The sequence below is a fragment of the Phyllopteryx taeniolatus genome, chromosome 17 (genome assembly GCF_024500385.1).
Source record: "Phyllopteryx taeniolatus isolate TA_2022b chromosome 17, UOR_Ptae_1.2, whole genome shotgun sequence".
Taxonomy (NCBI): domain Eukaryota; kingdom Metazoa; phylum Chordata; class Actinopteri; order Syngnathiformes; family Syngnathidae; genus Phyllopteryx; species Phyllopteryx taeniolatus.
In genome coordinates, this window is record NC_084518.1 from 11994229 (window position 1) to 12015309 (window position 21081).

General features: G+C 41.1%; 2 protein-coding genes across 9 annotated transcripts; one reads left to right on the top strand and one right to left on the bottom strand.

The window, feature by feature from the left end:
- The first annotated feature begins 1006 nt into the window (after positions 1-1006).
- Positions 1007-10332, top strand: smpd1 (sphingomyelin phosphodiesterase 1). The gene is made up of 9 exons (XM_061752120.1): positions 1007-1227; positions 1345-1578; positions 4141-4461; positions 5885-6165; positions 6258-6431; positions 7322-7493; positions 7620-7696; positions 9382-9527; positions 9593-10332. Exons 2-9 carry the CDS (start codon positions 1360-1362, stop codon positions 9979-9981), a joined length of 1779 nt encoding a protein of 592 aa, XP_061608104.1. The 5' UTR covers positions 1007-1227; positions 1345-1359; the 3' UTR covers positions 9982-10332.
- A 2127-nt stretch (positions 10333-12459) lies between these two features.
- tpte (transmembrane phosphatase with tensin homology) lies at positions 12460-20054 on the bottom strand. 8 transcript variants are annotated; one of them, XM_061751791.1, is made up of 19 exons: positions 19896-20044; positions 19596-19634; positions 19317-19397; positions 18836-18883; positions 18599-18760; positions 18266-18385; positions 17172-17271; positions 17032-17095; positions 16874-16938; positions 16178-16238; positions 15632-15713; positions 14879-14967; positions 14727-14788; positions 14562-14642; positions 14230-14335; positions 13988-14085; positions 13821-13916; positions 12841-12911; positions 12460-12761 (listed from the first exon to the last, which is right to left on the bottom strand). In XM_061751791.1, exons 1-19 carry the CDS (start codon positions 19997-19999, stop codon positions 12659-12661), a joined length of 1632 nt encoding a protein of 543 aa, XP_061607775.1. In that variant the 5' UTR covers positions 20000-20044; the 3' UTR covers positions 12460-12658. The 8 variants fall into 8 exon arrangements, with proteins under 8 accessions (XP_061607775.1, XP_061607780.1, XP_061607776.1 ...); XM_061751796.1 differs by having other exon boundaries at positions 19586-19634; positions 19896-20003; XM_061751792.1 differs by having other exon boundaries at positions 19828-20003.
- Positions 20055-21081: the final 1027 nt, after the last annotated feature.

A 21081-nucleotide genomic window follows, 5' to 3' on the forward strand; every position in this document is an offset into this window, starting at 1 on the left:
TCAGTAGGAGCAATTAGACAGCGCGGAGCTTCCAATGAACCCCAGGCCATTCTCTTTTCACAAATTCACCTATTCACACTTTTTTTTCTGTGGCCCCTAAACTCAGCTACACAATGAAAAACTCAACTACTCGCAGTATTTTTGTGTTCTCTCTGTAACACCCTAAGAACCCACAAAGTGGTGCCAAAGCACTGTCTTACAGAGATGGGTGATAACACTTTTTGGATTCGATAGAGGCAACACATTTGGCCTGCCGCATTATTTGACGTGGCCCGCTAAAGCAAATCTACTTTGTCTACTTCATGTTTCGCACTGAAATCTGGACCGAAAGTCTAAACTGAGCCTGTCTTTCAAATGAATAGTCTAGATCAAGGTTTAGTTCCAATTTTGACATCTAGGGGGCAGTCCATTATTGCACTCAGCACTTTTAAACTTTGTTGTTGTTTTTTTAGCTTAAGTGTCAGCACATCTGAATGTTAGCCTAAGTAAATGTTAATTATCATCGTTCATGGACTAATGACAGATTTGATGGATGTTTGGATTTAAATTTTAGAGGCACCCATAAAACTGTAAATCACTCCTACAAAATGACAAAAATGGAGGTAGCTCAGTTTGGTTCTCCTTGGCTAAATTGTTTTCAATTTTAATAATGTGAATATACTGTATGCAAACCTCTTATTTTTAAATAAATTGAACAGCAGTTGAAAGGTCTTATTTCAAATTAGTTCATTCAATCAAGTGGCGATATCACGGTCACGTGAGAAAAATAAAAATTAAAAAATTAAATGTGCCCTGTGACAAAAATGAACCTGACACCCCTGAAACTAACCACATTATGAACAAAACGTTATCAACATAAAGAGTGTAATGGCGAACAAAAATGAGCTTGCCACGCCAGTAACTAACCACATCATAAACAAAGGTTATCACCATAAAGATGTAATGGCGACTACAATCACTAGAGGGCAGACGTCACTTAAACGCCGCGTTTTTTAAGCCTTCCAACGCAATACATTCACAATGTGGACCCGGGTCACATGACCAATCAGCAGACCGTGTGACTTCCCTCAACAACTGGAGTCGGTCGGCGGGGCTTGTCTGAGCTGACCGGCGGCAGCCACCGGCGGAGGTCGAGACACGAACAACCTTTGCTCCACGACGCAACTTCTTGGGAGTCCTCACCCCGCGTGAGGACGACGACGAAGGTCCCCTCTGCATTAGCTTCAGGTACCGGCTGAAAGTTTGCTAGCTCAGCATTTATACGCATTGTGTCTTTATACGTTTAAACTTCACCCCTAACCCACTCTCCGTGTTTATGTTTGGTCCACGCCACGACACGTAAAGACTTCCACAGGGACAATGCCACAGCTGCCCTTCCCGCAGCCCTGTTTCGGGCTGCTGACCTGCGCGCTGTTGTTCGTGCTGCCTTTGTACGCTGCATGTCACCCGATGCGGATCTCAGATCACCCGCAGCTCGTAATGGAGCGTCTCAGCCTGCCAATGGTCAAATTCAACTGGACCAGCATCTCCTGCCGCGTGTGCCAAGCACTCTTCACCATCCTGGATGTGGCTCTCCTGGTAAAGTCTTCACACTGCAGATACACTAAAACACCAAGTTACTGCAGTCATATAGATCTTTCAGGTAGGCTATTTGTATTTATTTTTGACCTTTTTTTTGGTTTACACTTTAAAAACAACCTCTGCAGATGATGACACGATACAACTGAGTATTATTATTTTTAACACCATTAGTAGTATCTGTAGTTGTACTTCAATACAGAGTGTGAGTACTTTTGGCACCTGCTGAATTGGCAACCAAGAAGTCAAACTGGCGTGAACAATGGAAGCATTATGCAAGTAGCAGTGATTCCAAAGAGAGATGAATTGAGCTGTGGAAATTATCCTATTTCATTTAATTGATCTGAAAATTAGGACTTTACTAAACTGCATCTTTGTTTATCCATCTATGCCAGTGATGTATAGATATGGCAGAAGGTGGATTTATTTTGAAAATTAATCCAAAATAGACATCGAACCACTTAACCCTAGTTTTCCCATGTTCAGAAAGGAGTTTGCCCTTTTATGAAATTCTACCCTTTCTCAATTTTCAGTTAATTTATTCAGCTTCCTCAATACTAATGACAATGATCAATGACAACAAAAAATAAGTAATTAACCTCTGTATCCAGCCATTGTCATTCATAAAACTGAATATCATTGTGTTCAACTAAATGAGCACAGATATTTTGTAAATTTACGATAGATAATTATTTTTCAGTATCTATACTTTTTGTGACTTGTTTGGTAAGGTTTTTCTCACGTAAAATATGTTCTTTGGCTCAATAAAGGTTGTGAAACACTGTTTTAGAGGAACAAAAATAAGGGAAATATGGCCTTCTGTATTTCAAACACAGGTTGCCTGTTGACACAATTTAAAAGATTTTGAATGCCCTTTTGCTTCAGGTACTCCGGCTTCCTTCCTCATTCCAAAAACACGCATATCAAGTTATTTGAAGACTCCAAATTGTCAATATGTGTGATTGTAAACGGTTGTTGGTCAGTTTATTCCCTGTGATTGACTGGTGACCAGTCCAGGGTTTATCCTGCCTCATGTGCAAAGTCAGCTGCGATTAAGCTCCAACTCACCTGTGAACCTCATAAGGGCAATCAGAAAATTGATTAAATGTGTTTAAGTTGTCACGAGATAAGCAGTGTTGAGTCTGCGGTTCTGTGATATTCTTAAATCATTTACAAGCAGTCCAAAACAAACAGTTTCTTCATGACTTTAGGAAAGGTTGCTCTTACTTTAGTTATCAGTAGGAATGGAGAAACTGTAGCTTTCTGAACCAATGAATCACTTTGAGACAATTGGCCTAAAATTATTCACTGCTTTGAAACATTTGAGACACTAAGAGCTTCATTTGTTGGCTAAACCGCTGTGTATTGCACTTCAAGGGGAGCGTTCACAAAGCTTCTTTCATGACTGTCAGTGTCTCACCGATTACTTGTTCAATAAAGACCCAAGTTTTCTATCATTGTCATCGTGTTCTTTGGTAGATAAATTTTCCAAAGTGACTATTACTATAATGTGATGTCTCATAATGGGTGCCTACAGATTAGGGGGGTAAATGTGCATGTTTTTTTTTCTTTTACAAGCTATATCAACAGATTTATTCATATAGCATTTTTTTATACATTCACCCATGGCTTTTACCCACTCTTGAGTTAGCTGACCTCATAGCCTTTTGAAAGGCAAGGTCATGGGTGGATGTCATGTCTCGCATGCTGTATTGCTGTATTTAAGCTATAAAGCCAATGAGCCATGTGTACAACTTTTCGGTGGTGGTCCCACGCGGATCAACTACATAGGGCTCCAATACATGCCCCCACCTTCTTCACAGATTGAGAGCTGAGTGGGCTGCCGCTCGACTAAAAACCCCGGGCTCCAAGTCTACCGGCCAGCACCCTTTTTAGGCATCTAGGGCGGAAATTCACATTCAATCCCAGCACTCCTCACTGCCGTTATATAGCTACAGCATCTCTCTGCATGTCTAATTATTGAAACTTTGTAATGTAAATGTTTTTCGTCCTTCCTGGGTTGCATGTTGAAAATGATTGTGACATACTGCATCAATAATGCTTTAAATCTATCAAAAAGCATCATTTGGGGAGTAATTCTGACACATTTGAAGAGGTTTTGAATGAGCTATAAACACGCCCACCCACTTAGATACTGCTGTGACTTTCGAGGCCTCATTTACAGTAATCACTTGATTTGTTACCGCTGCATCATTTGGTCGAATCAGTTTCGAGAAGACTGGCTTGAGCAAGACAGCCCTAGTTATCGGTCTCACCCCCCTCCCCCTAAAATGTCACCAGAGACAGCCAAAAAGAATCGACTTCAAATCTAGGTTGGTTGTAAAGTCGTCCTTTATGGCTTTTATAGCTGATGACATCAAGAATCATATGATTGCTTTGGTTGACCTCAATTATAGATTTCATGTTCAACACCAACGGGTAGGTAGGTAGCTGTATCAGAGAGAATATTTTCATATTTGTGGTTGCAGAACGGCACTGGTGTAACAAAGTATGCTATTGAGTAAATCTACATAGACCTGTTGTTTTTGTTTACTCTTCCAGAGCGACATCAATGAAGAGCGAGTGGCGCGCGCCGTCGGTGAGGCCTGCATCCGCCTCCACCTGGCCGACGAGCAGGTGTGTCGTGACATCACTGAGCTTTTTCGGGATGACTTCATCCGGGCCTTGCAGGAGTCGTTGCTGTGGCCGACCGAGGCTTGCGCCATCCTGGTGGGGCCCTCCTGTGGCAAGTTTGACATCTACGCATCATGGAACATAACCTTGCCCAAGGACCCCAAGCCTCCCGTTACGCCGCCTGTGCCTCCTAAACCTGGCTCCCCGCAGAGCAGAGTCCTGTTTCTCACCGACATCCACTGGGACAAAGTAAGCCTGCTCAATTTGGAGACATTTGTCGGAGTGTTTTTTTTTAAGCTGATTCCAATATTAAGCAGAAAAAAATTCCAATAACCGATTTTTTTGAGGGGTCAAATAATAAAAACATTTTATTAAATAATTGGTTGAATTATAATTTACAATTGAGAATACATTTTATTTATTAAACTGTTTTAATAAACTGTATATAATATATATAATATTTTTCGTACACATTTTACTTTACACCCCATCTGATCTGCGAATGGTGTGGCCCATCTGTGTTTAAAAATCAAATGTGGCCCTTGAACACAAATGTTTGCTCACCCCTTGAACACAAATGTTTGCTCACCCCTGTATTGGATCAATGTTCACTTTTTGATTTAAGCACAACAAGCAGACATTGTCTTGAATTCAGAGTTAAAGAAAAACAATTGGTACTGCAAGTTGAAAATAGAACTCTGAAGTTGAAAATGCAACTCTGAACTAAACCTCTTCTTCAGTCACGAGCAAAATAAAACCACTCCAGCCAAGTGAATATGTAAAACTGCATCAACACTGGTATTAGTTATTAGGTATTTACTCCATGTAGGGAACATCACTCCATTCACTTCCCCCCAGGTTGCATTTGATAATGCGCTGCTTTGCACTTCCACCCCCTTCAAAACAAAAAACATCTGAAATGGTTTTGCAGCAACCTTCCTTCCCTTCATGTTTACTTCCTGTTGCAATATAGGTAGCAAAACACTAGCCCCCTCTGTTGGCTTTTGTCTGCCAAGTAATCAATTTTGCAACTCGAAAATTCTAACATATAATGAAGACATTGTGCATGTTGAGCTGAGCTATGAATACTGGGTGTATGTGGTGCATGGACACGTAACTAAACAGAAATACTGTATTCCCCCCCCCCACACTCCTACTGTGTCGGAAATTTTATTAACCAATAAAGATTGTGCTGCTCATCAGAAGCTGACACTGTTAATGCTAATCTATGTGTCCAACAAAACTACCTGTAATTGCCAGTCTGTTTACCATTTGGATTTGTCATGATAGCAGGGGTTATTCAATATTCATGGCAACAGATCCTCCGCCTGGCTCTACAACTACAGAGGATGTGGGGGTTTCTGCTAGATGGTGAACAGCCTGGTGGCTGGACTTGGCTATTGCTTGAAAGTGGCTTTGGATCATCACCCAGCGTAGCTGATCATGTTGCAGGCGAGGAAAACTGTGTGGGGCAGTGATGTAAATTCGGAAGTCCAGAACTGGTTGCTCTTAAGATGCATTTTCAGAAATGGGTAGATGACAAGATTTCCGTTGATGTTTAATTTTACACTTAATGGGTGTGCAGGCACTCCAGCGACCAAACGTATCTAGAAGCAGTCAAAACCTCAATTTTGCAAAATACATCTCCCTTAAATATATATTTTCCTAACAGGAGTACATTACGGGCAGTGCCGCCGACTGCAAGGAGCCTCTGTGCTGCCGTAATGACTCCTACTCTCCGATGTGGTGGCGCCGGGAGGCGGGCTACTGGGGAACGTACAGCAAATGCGACCTGCCGCTCAGGACGGTGGAAAATCTCCTAGAAAATGCCGCGGGGGCCGGACCCTGGGACTGGGTCTACTGGACGGGAGACATACCGGCACACAACGTCTGGTCTCAGACGAGGCAACAGCAGCTGTCTGCACTTACGGTCATCACCAGGCTCATCCAGAAGTAAAAAAAAAAATAATAAATTGGGAACTTTAAACACAGTGTTGGTGGTCTCTCCATTTTAACAAACTGGTGGACTCTTATCTTTTGCTCAGACATCTCGGGCCTAATGTGACAGTCTACCCGGCTATTGGGAACCACGAGAGCACGCCGGTGAACAGCTTCCCTCCGCCTTTCGTTCATGGCAACAGATCCTCCGCTTGGCTCTATAACACAATGGCTGACGAGTGGTCAAAATGGCTGCCGGAGCAGGCTTTGAAGTCTCTGAGGTGGGCCACATTTGAACTCATGCTTGAGGTGTGAGTGGAGTTAGACATACTGTTAATTGGTTGACGAAGAAGTGTAATCAGTCAATTCTGTATGCAAATGTAAACTATTTTCCCCATAGGAAATAATGTAAAGTGAATGAATTAACTCCTTATACTATTTAGGAAAAATTTTGTCCAGTCAATATTTTAAGCATGTTCGATAACCACTTTTTTCCAGTTAGAGTACTCCATCGAGTATTCAACTGATACAGAGTACCGATACCACTAGTACTTTTGATATATTCATATAGTTTCAATTAAGAGATAATTGTGAACAAAAACCTTTCTTTCTGATGCACATGATTCGCTGATGTCAAGCCAACGCAGTGTAGAGCCAACTACTGGCAAGGAGGATTAACTTGTCAATTTTTCATTTTTTTTTGCCATAAGTATCTGTGGCTGGAATCGACCGCCTTCACAAGTACCTGATGCGTTGAAATAAGGCCGGTATCAGCCCTTGCTCATCCCTCATTTTAACTAACATTTCAACATTCCTATCTGTCAAAACAAAAGCAAAATAAAACTAAAACTACTCACCCTTTGAAGATGCCTGACAGTAAAGTAATAGAGTTGTGAAAATACAGTTGCTTAGTAGTGTTTTATAGATGCTGCATATTTACGTACGAGAAGGGTTCAGTAGAATCTTGCTGTAAGAGTTTAATTCGTTCTGTGACTGAGGTCCTACAGTTTACCGCTGCCTTTCGGAGGTATGTATGTAATTTGATGTAACGTACGTAGTAGTGAGATCATTTGCTCATCACAAATTCTCTTTGCCATTCTGTCACAGTCGAGACAAAGATTTTCCTTTTATTTGTACCTGGAAAAAATAACTTATTTGAATGATTTTGCAGATACGGAGGCTTTTACACGATTGAGATCCAGCCGGGCTTGAGGCTGGTGTCCCTCAACATGAACTTTTGCGCTCGTGAGAACTTCTGGCTCATGGTGAACTCCACTGACCCCGCTAACCAGCTGCAGTGGTTGGTCCATGTACTCCAGACCAGTGAAGACAAGGGGGAGAAGGTGAGGAGGAAATAGAAAATGGTTCAGTTTTGTTATTGTAAATGTGGTTGAAAGTTCTTTTTAAATGAGGCCAAAGTTGTTGGTCTGTGTGTTTCTTTATGACTGTAATTGTCTTTCTGTGGGCAGGTTCATATCATTGGTCATATTCCACCTGGTCTGTGTTTGAGCAGTTGGAGCTGGAACTACTATCATATTGTCAACAGGTACATTGGTTTTAAAAAGGTCAAAATATTACATTAGTTTGTTTGCTTGCCTGAGGACAAATGATTAGTATTCTTGAATTTACTAAGTAGATATGTGAGAGCCACCTCCTTGAGCCACCACCTTATCGTGGTGGAGGGGTTTGTTTGTCCCAATGATCCTAGGAGCTAAGTTGTCTGGGGTTTTATGCCCCTGGCAGGGTCACCCATGGCAAACAGGTCCTAGGTGAGGTACCAGAAAAAGCACAGCTCAAAGACCCCTTATGATGACGACAAAAAATGGACTCAGGTTTCCTTTGCCAGACGCGGGTCACCGGGGCCCCCCTCTGGAGCCAGGCCTGGAGGTGGGGCTTGAAGGCGAGCCCCTGGTGGCCCGACCTGCACCCATAGGGGCCTGGCCACAGCCCGAAAGTATAACGTGGGTCCCCCTTCCCATGGGCTCACCACCTGTGGGAGGGGCCATAGGGGTCGGGTGCAGTGCGAGCTGGGCGGTGGCCAAAGGCGGGGACCTTGGCGATCCGATCCCCGGCTACAGAAGCTGGCTCTAGGGACGTGGAATGTCACCTCTCTGTGAGGGAAGGAGCCCGAGCTGGTGTGTGAGGTCGAGAAGTTCCGACTGGATATAGTCGGACTCTCCTCCACGCACAGCTTGGGCTCTGGTACCAGTCCTCTCGAGAGGGGTTGGACTCTCTTCCAATCTGGAGTTGCCCACGGTGAGAGGCGCCAAGCAGGTGTGGGTATACTTATTGCTCGGTGCCTGTTCGTTGGGGTTCACCCCGGTGGACGAGAGGGTAGCCTCCCACCGCCTTCGGGTGGGGGGACGGTTCCTGACTGTTGTTTGTGCCTATGCACCAAACATCAGTTCAGAGTACCCACCCTTTTGGAGTCCTTGGAGGGGGTGCTGGAGAGCGCTCCCACTGGGGACTCAATCATTCTGCTGGGGGACTTCAATGCTCACGTGGGCAATGACAGTGAGACCTGGAAGGCCGTGATTGGGAGGAACGGCCCCCCCCCCTGATCAGAACCCGAGCGGTGTTCTATTATTGGACTTCCGTGCTCATCACGGGTTGTCTATAACGAACACCATGTTCAAGCATAAGGGTGTCCACACGTGCACTTGGCACCAGGACACCTTAGGTCGCAGTTCGATAATCGACTTTGTGGTCGTGGCATCGGACTTGCGGCCGCATGTCTTGGACACTCAGGTGAAGAGAGGGTCGGAGCTGTCAACTGATCACCACCTGGTGGTGAGATGGCTCCGATGTTGGGGGAAGATGCCGATCCGACGTGGCAGGCCCAAACGTATTGTGAGGGTCTGCTGGGAACGTCCCATGTCAGAAGGAGTTTCAACTCCCACCTCCGACAGAACTTTGCCTATGTTCCGGGGGAGGCGGGTGACATCGAGTCCGAGTGGACCAGACGGCCGACCGGAGCTGTGGCCGTAAAGTGGTTGGTGCCTGCCGTGGCGGCAATCCCCGAACCCGTTGGTGGACACCGACGGTGATGGATGCCGTCAAGCTGAAGTAGTCCTATCAGGCCCTTTTGGCCTGTGGGACTCCAGAGGCAGCTGATGGCAGTGCCGATTGCACTGGATCCTATTTGATTTTGCAATTGAGTTTAAGTGGACCATTAAAATGCATCTTTGTTCTGTAGTTGAGGCCAAACACTGTCAAATATTGTTTTTCCAGATATGAAAGTACCATTACGGGTCAGTTTTTTGGGCACACACACTTTGATGAGTTCCAGATGTTTTATGATGGGGAGACCATGACTCGCCCGCTGGGGGTTTCATTCATTGCTCCGAGTGTGACCACCTATATCAATTTAAACCCAGGTAAGCAAGTCACAGCCTTCCTTCTAATAACAGTACACTGAGAACTGATTTATTGATCTTCCCAGGTTACCGTGTGTACTACGTAGATGGGAACTATCAAGGCAGCTCCCGGATGGTTCTGGACCACGAGACTTTCATCCTCAACTTGACAGAGGCCAACCATAAATCGGGAGAGCCCAAAGAGAACCCCAAGTGGACTCTGCTGTACCGCGCCACAGAGACCTACGGGCTCGCCAGCCTTTTCCCCTCCGATTTGGACAAGCTCGTACAGGGCTTCATCGGGGACGAGCGCCTCTTCCAGAAGTTCTGGTACTTCCGACACAAGGGGCACGTCTCCGAGCCGTGCAAGGAGACTTGCAAAACCGCCATCTTGTGCTTTTTACGAAGCGGCAGATACGACTTACTGCAGAAGTGTGACCTCGATGGTGTCAAAGTTAGAAAAAGTCTGTGTTAGGCAAAGCAGCAATGACATCACACAAATGTTTTGTTCCTCGCTGCTAGTATTTCAGGGAGAATAGCCATGACATGTACAATAGGTTTCACCTCATGTGGTGTGCCCATGCTTTAATTTTTGTTTCCAGCTAAAAATGTCTTCTGTTTACTTGAAATGCAACAATGTTTTTTCGCAATCAATCCAAACTGTCTGAACTTTGTTAGCAAATGGGTAGCAAATCCGAATACAGTGGCACTGTACTTTATTTCACACACAAGGTCCATCTGCATCATGACAAATGTAGCTTGCTGATTGCCTGTATAAATTGTGAATAAAATATATAATTTGTGAATGAATTAAATGGTTTTGGCACATGTGACTTTGATTTTTGTAAAATGTTAGTGCCAGCAATGTGAGCGCATATACCGATTCATCTCAAATTTGAAAATTGTGAACTTTTTTTCAGTAACTCAAAAAAGTGAATTTTGTATGTTACGACTGAAATATTTTTCAAGATTAGGGCTCGCAAATAGACATTTCACTATTCTTTAAAATTTCATTACTGAAAAAAAAATCCATAATATTGTAATCTATTTCAAATGCATATTTAAAACTATAACCAGAAATATATTGTAAAATTTGTAACTTCGTTTCAGTTGCTTGAATTGTTGGAATTTTTTTAATGCATTTTGACCTCATGCAGCTAAAAGTGGTAACTCGATATTAGAAATGCCTCAGCATGCAGTAGTACTTGTACACCACAGTAACAGTAGATTTTTATTTGTCTCAAACATCTTTTACTGGATCTTGGTTGTGCAGAAAATACCTATGTGGCTGGCGGTCATTCGGGATTCATAGAACCGTAGTTACAGAAGTAACTTTTGTTCCTACACTGAGCATATATATATATATATATATATATATGTATGTATATGTATATATATATGTATATATATATATATTATATATAAAATATATATATATATATATATATTCAAACACAAAAGCAGGCATCTCAATTTTTTCATGAATTGAGTAGAATTTGTTCTTGATTTGTAGTTCCAGGTTAAATATGGCGGCACGGTGGTTGACTGCCTCACAGTTCTGAGGACCGGGGTTCAAATCCCGGCCCGACCTGTGTGGAGTTTGCATGTTCTCCCCGTGACTGCGTGGGTTTTCTCCCACATCCCAAAAACATGCATGGTAGGTTGATTGAAGACTCTAAATTGCCCGTGAGTGTGAATGGTTGTTTATACAGCAGGTGCCCTGCGATTGGCTTGCGACCAGTTCAGGGTGACCCCACCTCTCGCCCGAAGATTGCTGGGATAGTCTCCAGCACGCCCGTGACCCTAGTCAGGATAAGCGGTACAGAGGATGGATGGATTGAGGTTAAATCTAATAATTGTTAAGAGTAATCAAAGTTTATATAAATTCAGCAATTGAGGCTAATTTTTAAAAGAAAGAAAATTATTTTTTTAGAGGTCTGAAGTCGTTTCATCACAAAACCAGACAAGAAAATGTATGCCACAATAACAAAGCTAAAACAATTTCACATAACTATAAAATTACACTTAAATGGTAAGGATTAGGCGGCACGGTGGCCGACTGGTTAGAGCGTCAGCCTCACAGTTCTGAGGACCCGGGTTCAATCCCCGGCCCCGCCTGTGTGGAGTTTGCATGTTCTCCCCGTGCCTGTGTGGGTTTTCTCCAGGTACTCCGGTTTCCTCCCACATCCCAAAAACATGCATGAATTGGAGACTCTAAATTGCCCGTAGGCATGACTGTGAGTGCGAATGGTTGTTTGTTCCTATGTGCCCTGTGATTGGCTGGCAACCAGTTCAGGGTGTACCCTGCCTGCTGCCCGATGACGGCTGGGATAGGCTCCAGCACGCCCGCGACCCTAGTGAGGAGAAGCGGCTCAGAAAATGGATGGATGGATGGTAAGGGTTAGGTGGCACGGTGAGAGACTGGTTAGAGCGTCTGCTTTACAGTTCTGAGGACCGGGTTTCAAATCCCAGCCCCCGCCTGTGTGGAGTTTGCATGTTGGCTGCGTGGGTTTTCTCCGGGCACTCCGGTTTCCTCCCACTTCCCAAAAACATGCATGGTAGGGTGATTGAAGACTCTAAATTGACTGTAGGTGTGAATGTGAGTGTGAATGGTCCCAGCTATCTTCGGGCGGGAAGTGGGGTAGACTCATAACCGGTCGCCAGCCAATCGCAGGGCACATAGAAACAAACAACCATTCGCATTCACATTCACACCTACGGGCAATTTAGAGTCTTCAATCAACCTACCACGCGTGTTTTTGGGATGTGGGAGGAAACCGGAATGCCCGGAGAAAATCCACCCAGGCACAGGGAGAACATGCAAACTCCACACAGGTGGGGCCGGCATTCGAACCCCGGTCCCCAGAACTGTGAGGCAAATGTGCTAACCAGTCTTACATTATTTTTTTTTTTGCCTTTTTATTCCAATAGAATGAATCCTTACTCATCTAGATATTCTTTGATTTTATTTTCTAATTATTGTTTTCTTTCTTGGCTTGTAGTGATGTCCCACAAAGCACCTGCACACTTTTCAAATTAAGATGTCATTCTTTTCCCGATGTATTTTTGAATTTACTTTCGTTAATGCTCTTGATCAACAAAAAGCTCCCTAGTGTAGTCCATCTTGCTGAAGAGCATTTATTATTACAATATTAGACATCCGAGAAGGACATGGTGACGCCAAAGTCCTCCTTGTACAAGTCCCACATTTTAGGTTTGTGAGGGTTGTCCAGTTCCTCTCTGGGTAAAAACAGCCTGCAGATACACAAGCAGATGCTAATGAGATACTTTTACAGTCAACATATATACTTATTAGAGGCTAGGATGTTCGTACTTGTTATCTGCTACGAAGGAGGTATTGAACCAGAAGTAGAAGGGAACGTCTTCATATCCTTTGGGAATACCCTGAGGAGGTGTTTTGGGAAAATGTCACGATAAATATCAGATGCAATAAACAGTACAGTACAATACTGTAGCTACGGTATATATCTACACTTGACAGTGTTCACATACTGTAGTCATGTTATATGACAAAGACACTGATTCCTATTCGTATCACTGCACTCTAATACACAGAACAAAAATATCACTGCAACACTTGTTCTTAACTCCCATTTTTTATGAGCTGAACTCAAAGATTTAAGATCTTTTCTAGATACACTAAAAGGCCCGTTTCTCTCAAATATTGTTCACAAATCTGTCTAAATCTGCATTAGTGAGCAATCCTCCTTTGCCGAGATAATCCATCCACCTCACAGGTGCGGCGTATCAAGATGTGTTTTAGGCTGCCCACAATAAAATCCCACTAAAATGTGCAGATTATTAATCATGTTTATTCTAACATCTTATATCTCTATTTTATTCATTAATTTTTGTTATATTATATACAGACATGTATTATAATTCATTAATCATGCTTCTAACATTTTATACCGCTCTAGTATGATTATTTACAGTATATTTAATCATACTGTTAAAAGTATTTTACAATATATTTTATCATTTTACTTATTTTCAATATATTTATATAAAATATATAAATGTATTAATAATAATTTAAAAAATACATAACACTGTCCCAGTTTTTACTTTTCAAGTGCAAGTGTAAATGCTCAGAGTAGGTCACTGGGACATTAATAGCAACATAGTGTAGTTTTATTTATTAATTTAGAATATGCTGCTAAACTGCTTTGAATGACTTAAATATGACTGTAATGTTCTATTGTTGTTATTAGTAATACAGTATGTAGTTCTATTCTGTTTCATATACAAGAACAGCCTTGTCTATGTGAATCAAAGTGTAAAAACACTCACAGCAGTGGACTCAAACATGACCTTGACATCTCCTTGAACCTCAGGTCCATTCTGGAGGCTGATGACTACTGCATTGCCGCCCAGGTCGGGAAACACCTCAAAGCAAAACAGCTGCAGGTGACTCTCTCAGCCACTTGACAGTGATCTCACTTCAGTGGGCGACTTACTGCGCAGTTCTCCTGTGTGGCGCACAGACACTGAAACACAAGTTCTTTCCTCACTATTATTTTCACCTTTAAGTCGCTGCCGTTACCTCTGCCCACACCTGATGACAGAAACAACCACAACATTAATACCTCTCAAAAACTGTCCATCAAAACCTTCAAAATCTTTGACATTTTTCAGTGGATCTCATTAGATTGTGCAGCTTTTCCTGAGGCCTGTGTGTGTGTGTAATGTTGTGTTGCACCTGCTATGGAGTGGATGCGGATGCTCTTGATCCTGAGTCTCTTCGGAGGAGGAAGCTGTCTGTTGAATTTCGTCTTCATGGTCTCGTAATAGCCCACATACCTACTCTGTTGTACAAACACACAATAGAATTATTTATTTATTTATGTTTTTTTTTTTGTTTTTTTTTTAAATGCGGTATGGAAAATGGATGGATGGATAAAATTGTATTTATTCATAAAAATATTTATCTATTTATTGTTACATATTTGAATTTCATAAATGGTTGCTTATTAATGTTCACGTTCTGACCATATTGGTGAGAAATATAGAGACTAGGAGGCCATGTCTTACCTGGGAGGGCGTCTCCACTCCTTGAAACTTGGAGCTCCGACTCTTGTCCGTCCTCCTCTCCCCAAAATACTCCAGGCTATCCTGTTAGATTTAAAAAATGTAAACGTAAAAAAGAGAAGACATCCGAGTCCTACTTATGCACCTCTTTTTAAATGTTCGCCTCACCTGTGCGCGCTCAAACTGGTCACTGTCAATAAGCCACGTGCACACCAGAGTACCAGTACGGCCTGGTACAACAGGGAAAAAGTAGTGTATTATGCACATGTCAAGAAAAGAACGCGATTGTTGTCTGTTTAGTGGCCAAAAGGAGGAACCACCTTTTCCTCCTTTGCAGTGAATGGCGATGACATTCTGGGGATCAGCCGACATCCACTCCTTCACACTAGCTGTGTATTTCAGCATGTCCCTGAAGCACACACACAATGTTTAAGTACAACAACTTCAGTACAACTTGAAGTCAGTATAGCGCAAACCTCCACCGAGGGAAAACAATCCTAACTGGAAACTGGGACTCGTTCATAGCTACTATAATCTGATGTTATTTCCCCATGATATTTCTTAACCAGTGCTAATTTTGGATTTTTATGTTACAGAGTAATGTGCTTTTTTGTGTTTTTAATATGATTCCGTAAAGTATTTTTCATTCGGCAGTGTGAAGTCCCTCTTGGAATCAACGGTTATTATTATCTTTCCGACAAATGAATCACCTTTTTGGGGGTCTCAACATTTTCAAAAATACAACATTTTTTGTAAGTGCATATATCCTAAAGGACCCAAGTGGGAAATTGAACAAGAATTCAGCAATTTTGGTGAGAAGCAGCCATATTCACCCAAAAAAGCCCTAATCGGAAGCAGGTATCCAACACATACTGTATTGTATGATGCGACGCTAAACGGCCAAGCTTTTTTGCCTATGCCAGTTAATGTGGGCAAGTTCGATTATCATTTTGTAGATCTGGCATGAAAAAGGGGGTGTAGGCGCTTTAATGATCATTCATAGATGTCTACCTCCTACATATGGTATATAATTTTGTCATTTGGAGTCATGCATTACTCCGTGAGAAACTCACTCTAAAGAAGGAACATTGTGGTCGTCGATGAACACCCGTTCGACACTGTAGTGGAAGAATTTGGGGTCGTAGCCTTTCTCACCTGCCAAAACAAGAAAATTATCCATCATATAGGCATTAAATTTACTTCATAGTTAAGATTTTTTAAACACAGTTTTACTTGGATTAAGATTAATTGTACTGCATTTGTAACAGTACTTGAGACTGCAACATGGGCCGAAGGTTTTGACTTTTTTTTTTTTTTTAATTATTTTAAATCAGAGATTCTATGCTATTAAAAAAATATAATTAACTGTTTTTGTTTTTGAATGAATACAATATTAATTAAATGAAAATTTAAATAAATGACATTTAAATATTAAAATTAAATGAAAATAAAAACAATATTTGAACAAGTTATTTCTCCCACGTGAGCTGTACCTGACTGTAAAATCTGGCGCAAACGTTTTTAGATGAGGCTTGAGGAGAACTGGCTAGGTGTGTGACACGGAAACCTTCAAAACTGCTTGTGGTGGTGGTAAGTGGTGAAAAGAGGAGACCACTTACTGCAAAGGTTATAAACTCTGTAATGGCCCTCGTGTTTAGTGTCAAGGAACCTCGCCACCTCCTGGAAGCAAAGACACAGGACAAGCACTTTGAGAATAATGAGCGATACAATTGAATAAAAACTTAGATGCAAGGAGACAGTTCAAATACAACTTGTTGGCTGCTTCTGAAATGTGTGTGTATATATATATATATAAATGTATATATATATATATTCTGAAATGTGTCTGTATATATACACATACACATTATATTGTGTCTGCATATTTATCACACTAAAATAAAAGATTATACGACTTTATACTTAACATAGAATACATTGTATACGTGCAAAGGCATACAGCTTTCTAACACAAGTTGAGACTCGAACCCAGAACCTCAACTGCCGCAGACGTGCTAACAACCTAAATACCATATTGTTTCTTAAAAAAAATAAAATGTATGTTGATAAAAAATATATATATGTTGAATGGACATATATGGTGTGAGTATACCTAATGAAGTGTCTTGGCAGGTTCATTCCCATTGTGAAAATCAAAGTGACGATTCTTTGTCGATCAATCAGAGAACAGCACTATCACTACCGTACCACAGTGGTTCATAGCCTAACAAGAGCGCCAAAAAGTGTTCGGGTTATTGGTTGTTTTTTCTATCGTTGTGGCAATTTAAATGGCAAAAAATGTGTACTGTACATACCTTGATTGGGTTCCTGTAGAAGGACTGCTTCCCAGATGAAGGGAAAGACATGGCAATCACACGATCTGGACAAGAAGATTTAAAAAAAAACATACATAAATAGAAAATCATGACGTCAACAGGTTACTGCCGCATATGTCACGCTACGATTCTTTTACCTGTGACATAGGTGAGGTCCAGGTCAAAGCCGTCCTTCTGGTAGCGCCGCTTGTTCTCAGAGACCTGAGGAGAATGGACAGAAGCTCATGCCTCCCTTCACACCACTATTTGTGTGTCACAGAGTGACAGAAGCTATTACCATCCTTCTTGTGACTTTCTCCAGCTCTTTCTTCTGAGCCGCCAGCCTGAACAGCCTCACCAGGATGATAATTCTCAAGAAACGCAGAAAGGAAACCACCCTAGGGAGGAAGTGACAATACAGGGGATTGATTAAGAAAACGTTAGCAACTCAACAGTTTCGGGACCTAATGTAATGATCCCATGAGCATTGGTTTCACTCCAAATGTACTTGCACTCCAAGTGTTGTTCAAGATTGAATTCCATTGTGATAAATTACAAAACAATCCGTTGTCAAAAACTTCATTAGTACACCTACAGAATATCGTCATGAGATCCAACACAAAATCAAATGTTCGTTCCCAAATTCGAATTTAAGTACTTTCATTTAGTTTTGAAGCTTTTTAAACAGCCAACAGCTGGAGGAAAATACATATTTATATGAATACATTAAAGTGAGAAATTATTATTTTACTTGATTACATTTAAATAGATGGTATTGTGCTGTAAACGAAGTCTTTTGGAAAAGTACAGGGAGATTTTATACACAGGTTTTTGCACACGAGTTATATACTGTATGGTACTTTATTTGGAATCTAATAAATGAACGACTGACTCACTAAACCATTTTAAGCCTTTATGACATGTGCTTAAGGTCAATTTAAGCACCTAGTCTGCTTTTAGAAATTTAACAACACTGAACGGCACTGTCATTCTATACACTATCTCTCTAATATTTTGGTTATTTAGCTTACTAATGGGGTAAAAATGAAGTGTGTTTTTTTAATTTAAATCTTACTCTGACTGAGTAGTACCTTGGTAAACATAAGCTGCTCGAAATATAAGAAATATTACAACCATACAAATTGTTAAACTTCTACTAATAATAATAATGACTATAACAGCAATAATAAATACGATACAAAAATAAATGGGAAAGTGAAATGCTAAATATGTTAATACCTCTCTTTTAAATAACTGACACTTTATGCTTTTGCAGATGTACCCAAGTGTCTGGTGAGTGTATTTGCACTGATTGCAGAATTTAATTACACCTTCAGGACCATTTAAATCCGCTGGAGAATACTACTACTATTACTGTACTGTAGTGAGTACCTGGGAATGAGGCTGGCTCCAGAAAGGTCAGTGAAGGTGTAGCTCATGGTCACCACCAATGTGACGACCACGACACAGGCGTCGATGATGTTCAGCGTGGAGCCAAAGTAGACCTTAAATCTTAAACAAACACACACAAAAATAAACATTAAATATAGTGTGATGATGTCGCAATTAAATGTGTTTTTATAAAAACATCGCGGGACTCCTTTTCCTGGAGGCCATTTCATTTCCGGTCCAACTTCCTCCTTCATTACTTCCTCTCTAAGAGCCAATCACAGCTGCACGTACACTTTCTATTTTCTGGGACTAGTTTGCATGTCATATGCCTACCCTTCCACATAGACCCGGAGGAGAACATCAGCCAGGAAGAAGAAGGAGATGATAAGGGACACGGTCTCCAGAGAATTCCCCACTTCTCTGCTCCTGGCTGGCAGGGAAATATCCACGATGACCAGCACGATGTCAACGAGGATTAGTACCACGCCAAATACACTGAGCCAAGCAATATGGAATGGTTATTCTTCAAGATAAGACAGTATTGCTTTGAAAATTTTGAAAGCTACTGACCGGAATCCAAAGGACATAACAAAGGGGGCAATCTTCTTCCGGATATTGCTGGAAAATATGATATTTTACTTTCATTTTAGGCAACTTGGAGCAGCTGCAAAGAGATAACCGGATTTATAATACAGATTTAAAAACACACTATAGTGGAACCTCCAAAATTGAACACTGTGGGTTTGACTTCCAATTGTTCCCCATAAGAAATAAAGTGAATTCATTCATTCCAAGCTCAAATTGTCACCATCTTTAATAACTGTAAAGGTATTATTTTAAGTAGCATTTAAAATGTTCTTGACCATTCTCCAAATATAAATAGAAGTCATCCAAATTCAAACCCAGAACCTCAGAACTGCGAGGCACTTTGCCTATTTGAGGCATATTTTAATAGAACATTTTGGTTAAAACAGAACCGCTTTTGCAGGTCCACCGTACTTACAAATCTAAATGCAACATATTCCAATATAATTCAATGTAATGTACTCACTGGTACATAGTGTGTGGTTCCACAGCATCATCCTGCCCGTTGTCAATCTCTACTTTGGCATCATCCATCCTTGCCACACTTCTAAACGTCATTAAAACATTAACGCATTGATTTGAAAATAAGTGACACATAATACGGGTTGAACATTAAACCATGCTGTAAAAAAAAAAAAAAAACACACACATGCACATTCAAGGTTAATCTTTCCCCAAAAGTCATGCGTTTTGTTTGTGTGTGTGTCTTTTTTTTTTTTTTTTTTAAATCCTCACCCATTCACACCTGAATCCGAACCCGGGGTGAAGTGGACCGTGGTCATGACTTAAAACAAAACAAAAAAACAGTGGTGTTGCTGTGGACCTGAAGTTTCAGAGCAGCGTGCAGAGATATTTCAAAATAAAAAGATAAATGAATAAACTCGCAGCCTGGATGAAAACGAGCGCATTCCAACGTGGAAAAGAGCCGAAGGAGGTTGTTCATTAGGTTAATTAGCCGGAAGAAAAGGCACACAAACCATGCAGGACACGAGCGCGAATCCCACTTGCTCCTCTCCTCGGGAAGTTCAAGTGTGTCCTTGCTTACCGTTGGCATCGACAATCACCGGGAAGGGAATCGGTCTTGTGATTCGGCGTGGAGCAAAAGGAAGACAGTTCAAAGGTTAAACGGATGCTTTGCCTTCTCGTCATTCACGCCTCCTTTTTTTTTTCTGCTAACGTAGCGAGGTTTTTGTGTGTGTGTGTGTGTGTGTGTGTGTGTGTGTGTGTGTGTGTGTGTGTGTTTAGGACTTCCTGGATGGTTTTTTTCCCCCTCATCTCTCGCTCTTGCAAAAGTTAAGCCACCTCCTCCTCCTCCCCTTTGCCACATCTGCTTTCCATTACTACACAAAAGAACAAAAACAAACAAAAAAAAAAAGGTTTTGTAGGACTCATGCAGAAAATGTAAAAGGCACAAAATGTGCGTAGGCTACCAATTTTGAAGACGCACATCATGGGCCAATAGAATAAACTTTTTTTGTATTTTAATTTTCTTTGTTTATTGATTGACAGAGTCACTTTTATTTGAAGTTTATTTTATTTTATGATGCTTTCTTTCTTTCTTTCTTTATTTGAGATCCAATTTTATTTTCGGTCATTTGCAGGTGTTTAAGTGATGTTTTTGTTGTTGATTGTTCATTTGTTAATTCGATGGCAGATGACTGAATAATTTTTTTTATCAGTTTAGTTTCTTCATTTTGTTATGCCTATGATAATGACTATTTATTTATTTAAAATCCTTTTTTTTATTTCCCGTTATTGGCAGGTTTGTCTAAGTGATGATCTTTTAGTTGTTGTTGTTGCTTATTAATTTGCTTATTTAATGACGGATTAATTTTTTGCTTATATATTTGTTTTATTTATTTGCAGCTGTGCCCAATTTTATTTATTTACTTGTTTGTTCATTGTCCGATTACTGTTAGCACTCTGTTTTTGGTAATTTTGTTAATTCATCTGGTGTATTCATTGGCAGTTTGATATTTGTTTATTTACTTATTCTTTAGCAGGTGTGCCGAAGCCATCCTTATATTTTCAATGAATTCCCTTTTTCTCAGGCAGCACAGTAGACTAGTACATCTGCCTCACAGTTCTGAGGTTCCTGTGTGGAGTTTGCAAAGTTAATTGTGGATTCTAAACTCTCCATATTTTGTACAGGTATATATATGAGTGTGATCTGAACTTCTGTTTTCCATGACAGCGTTGTATAGAGCAGAAAAATGCTGTTTTGACAACAT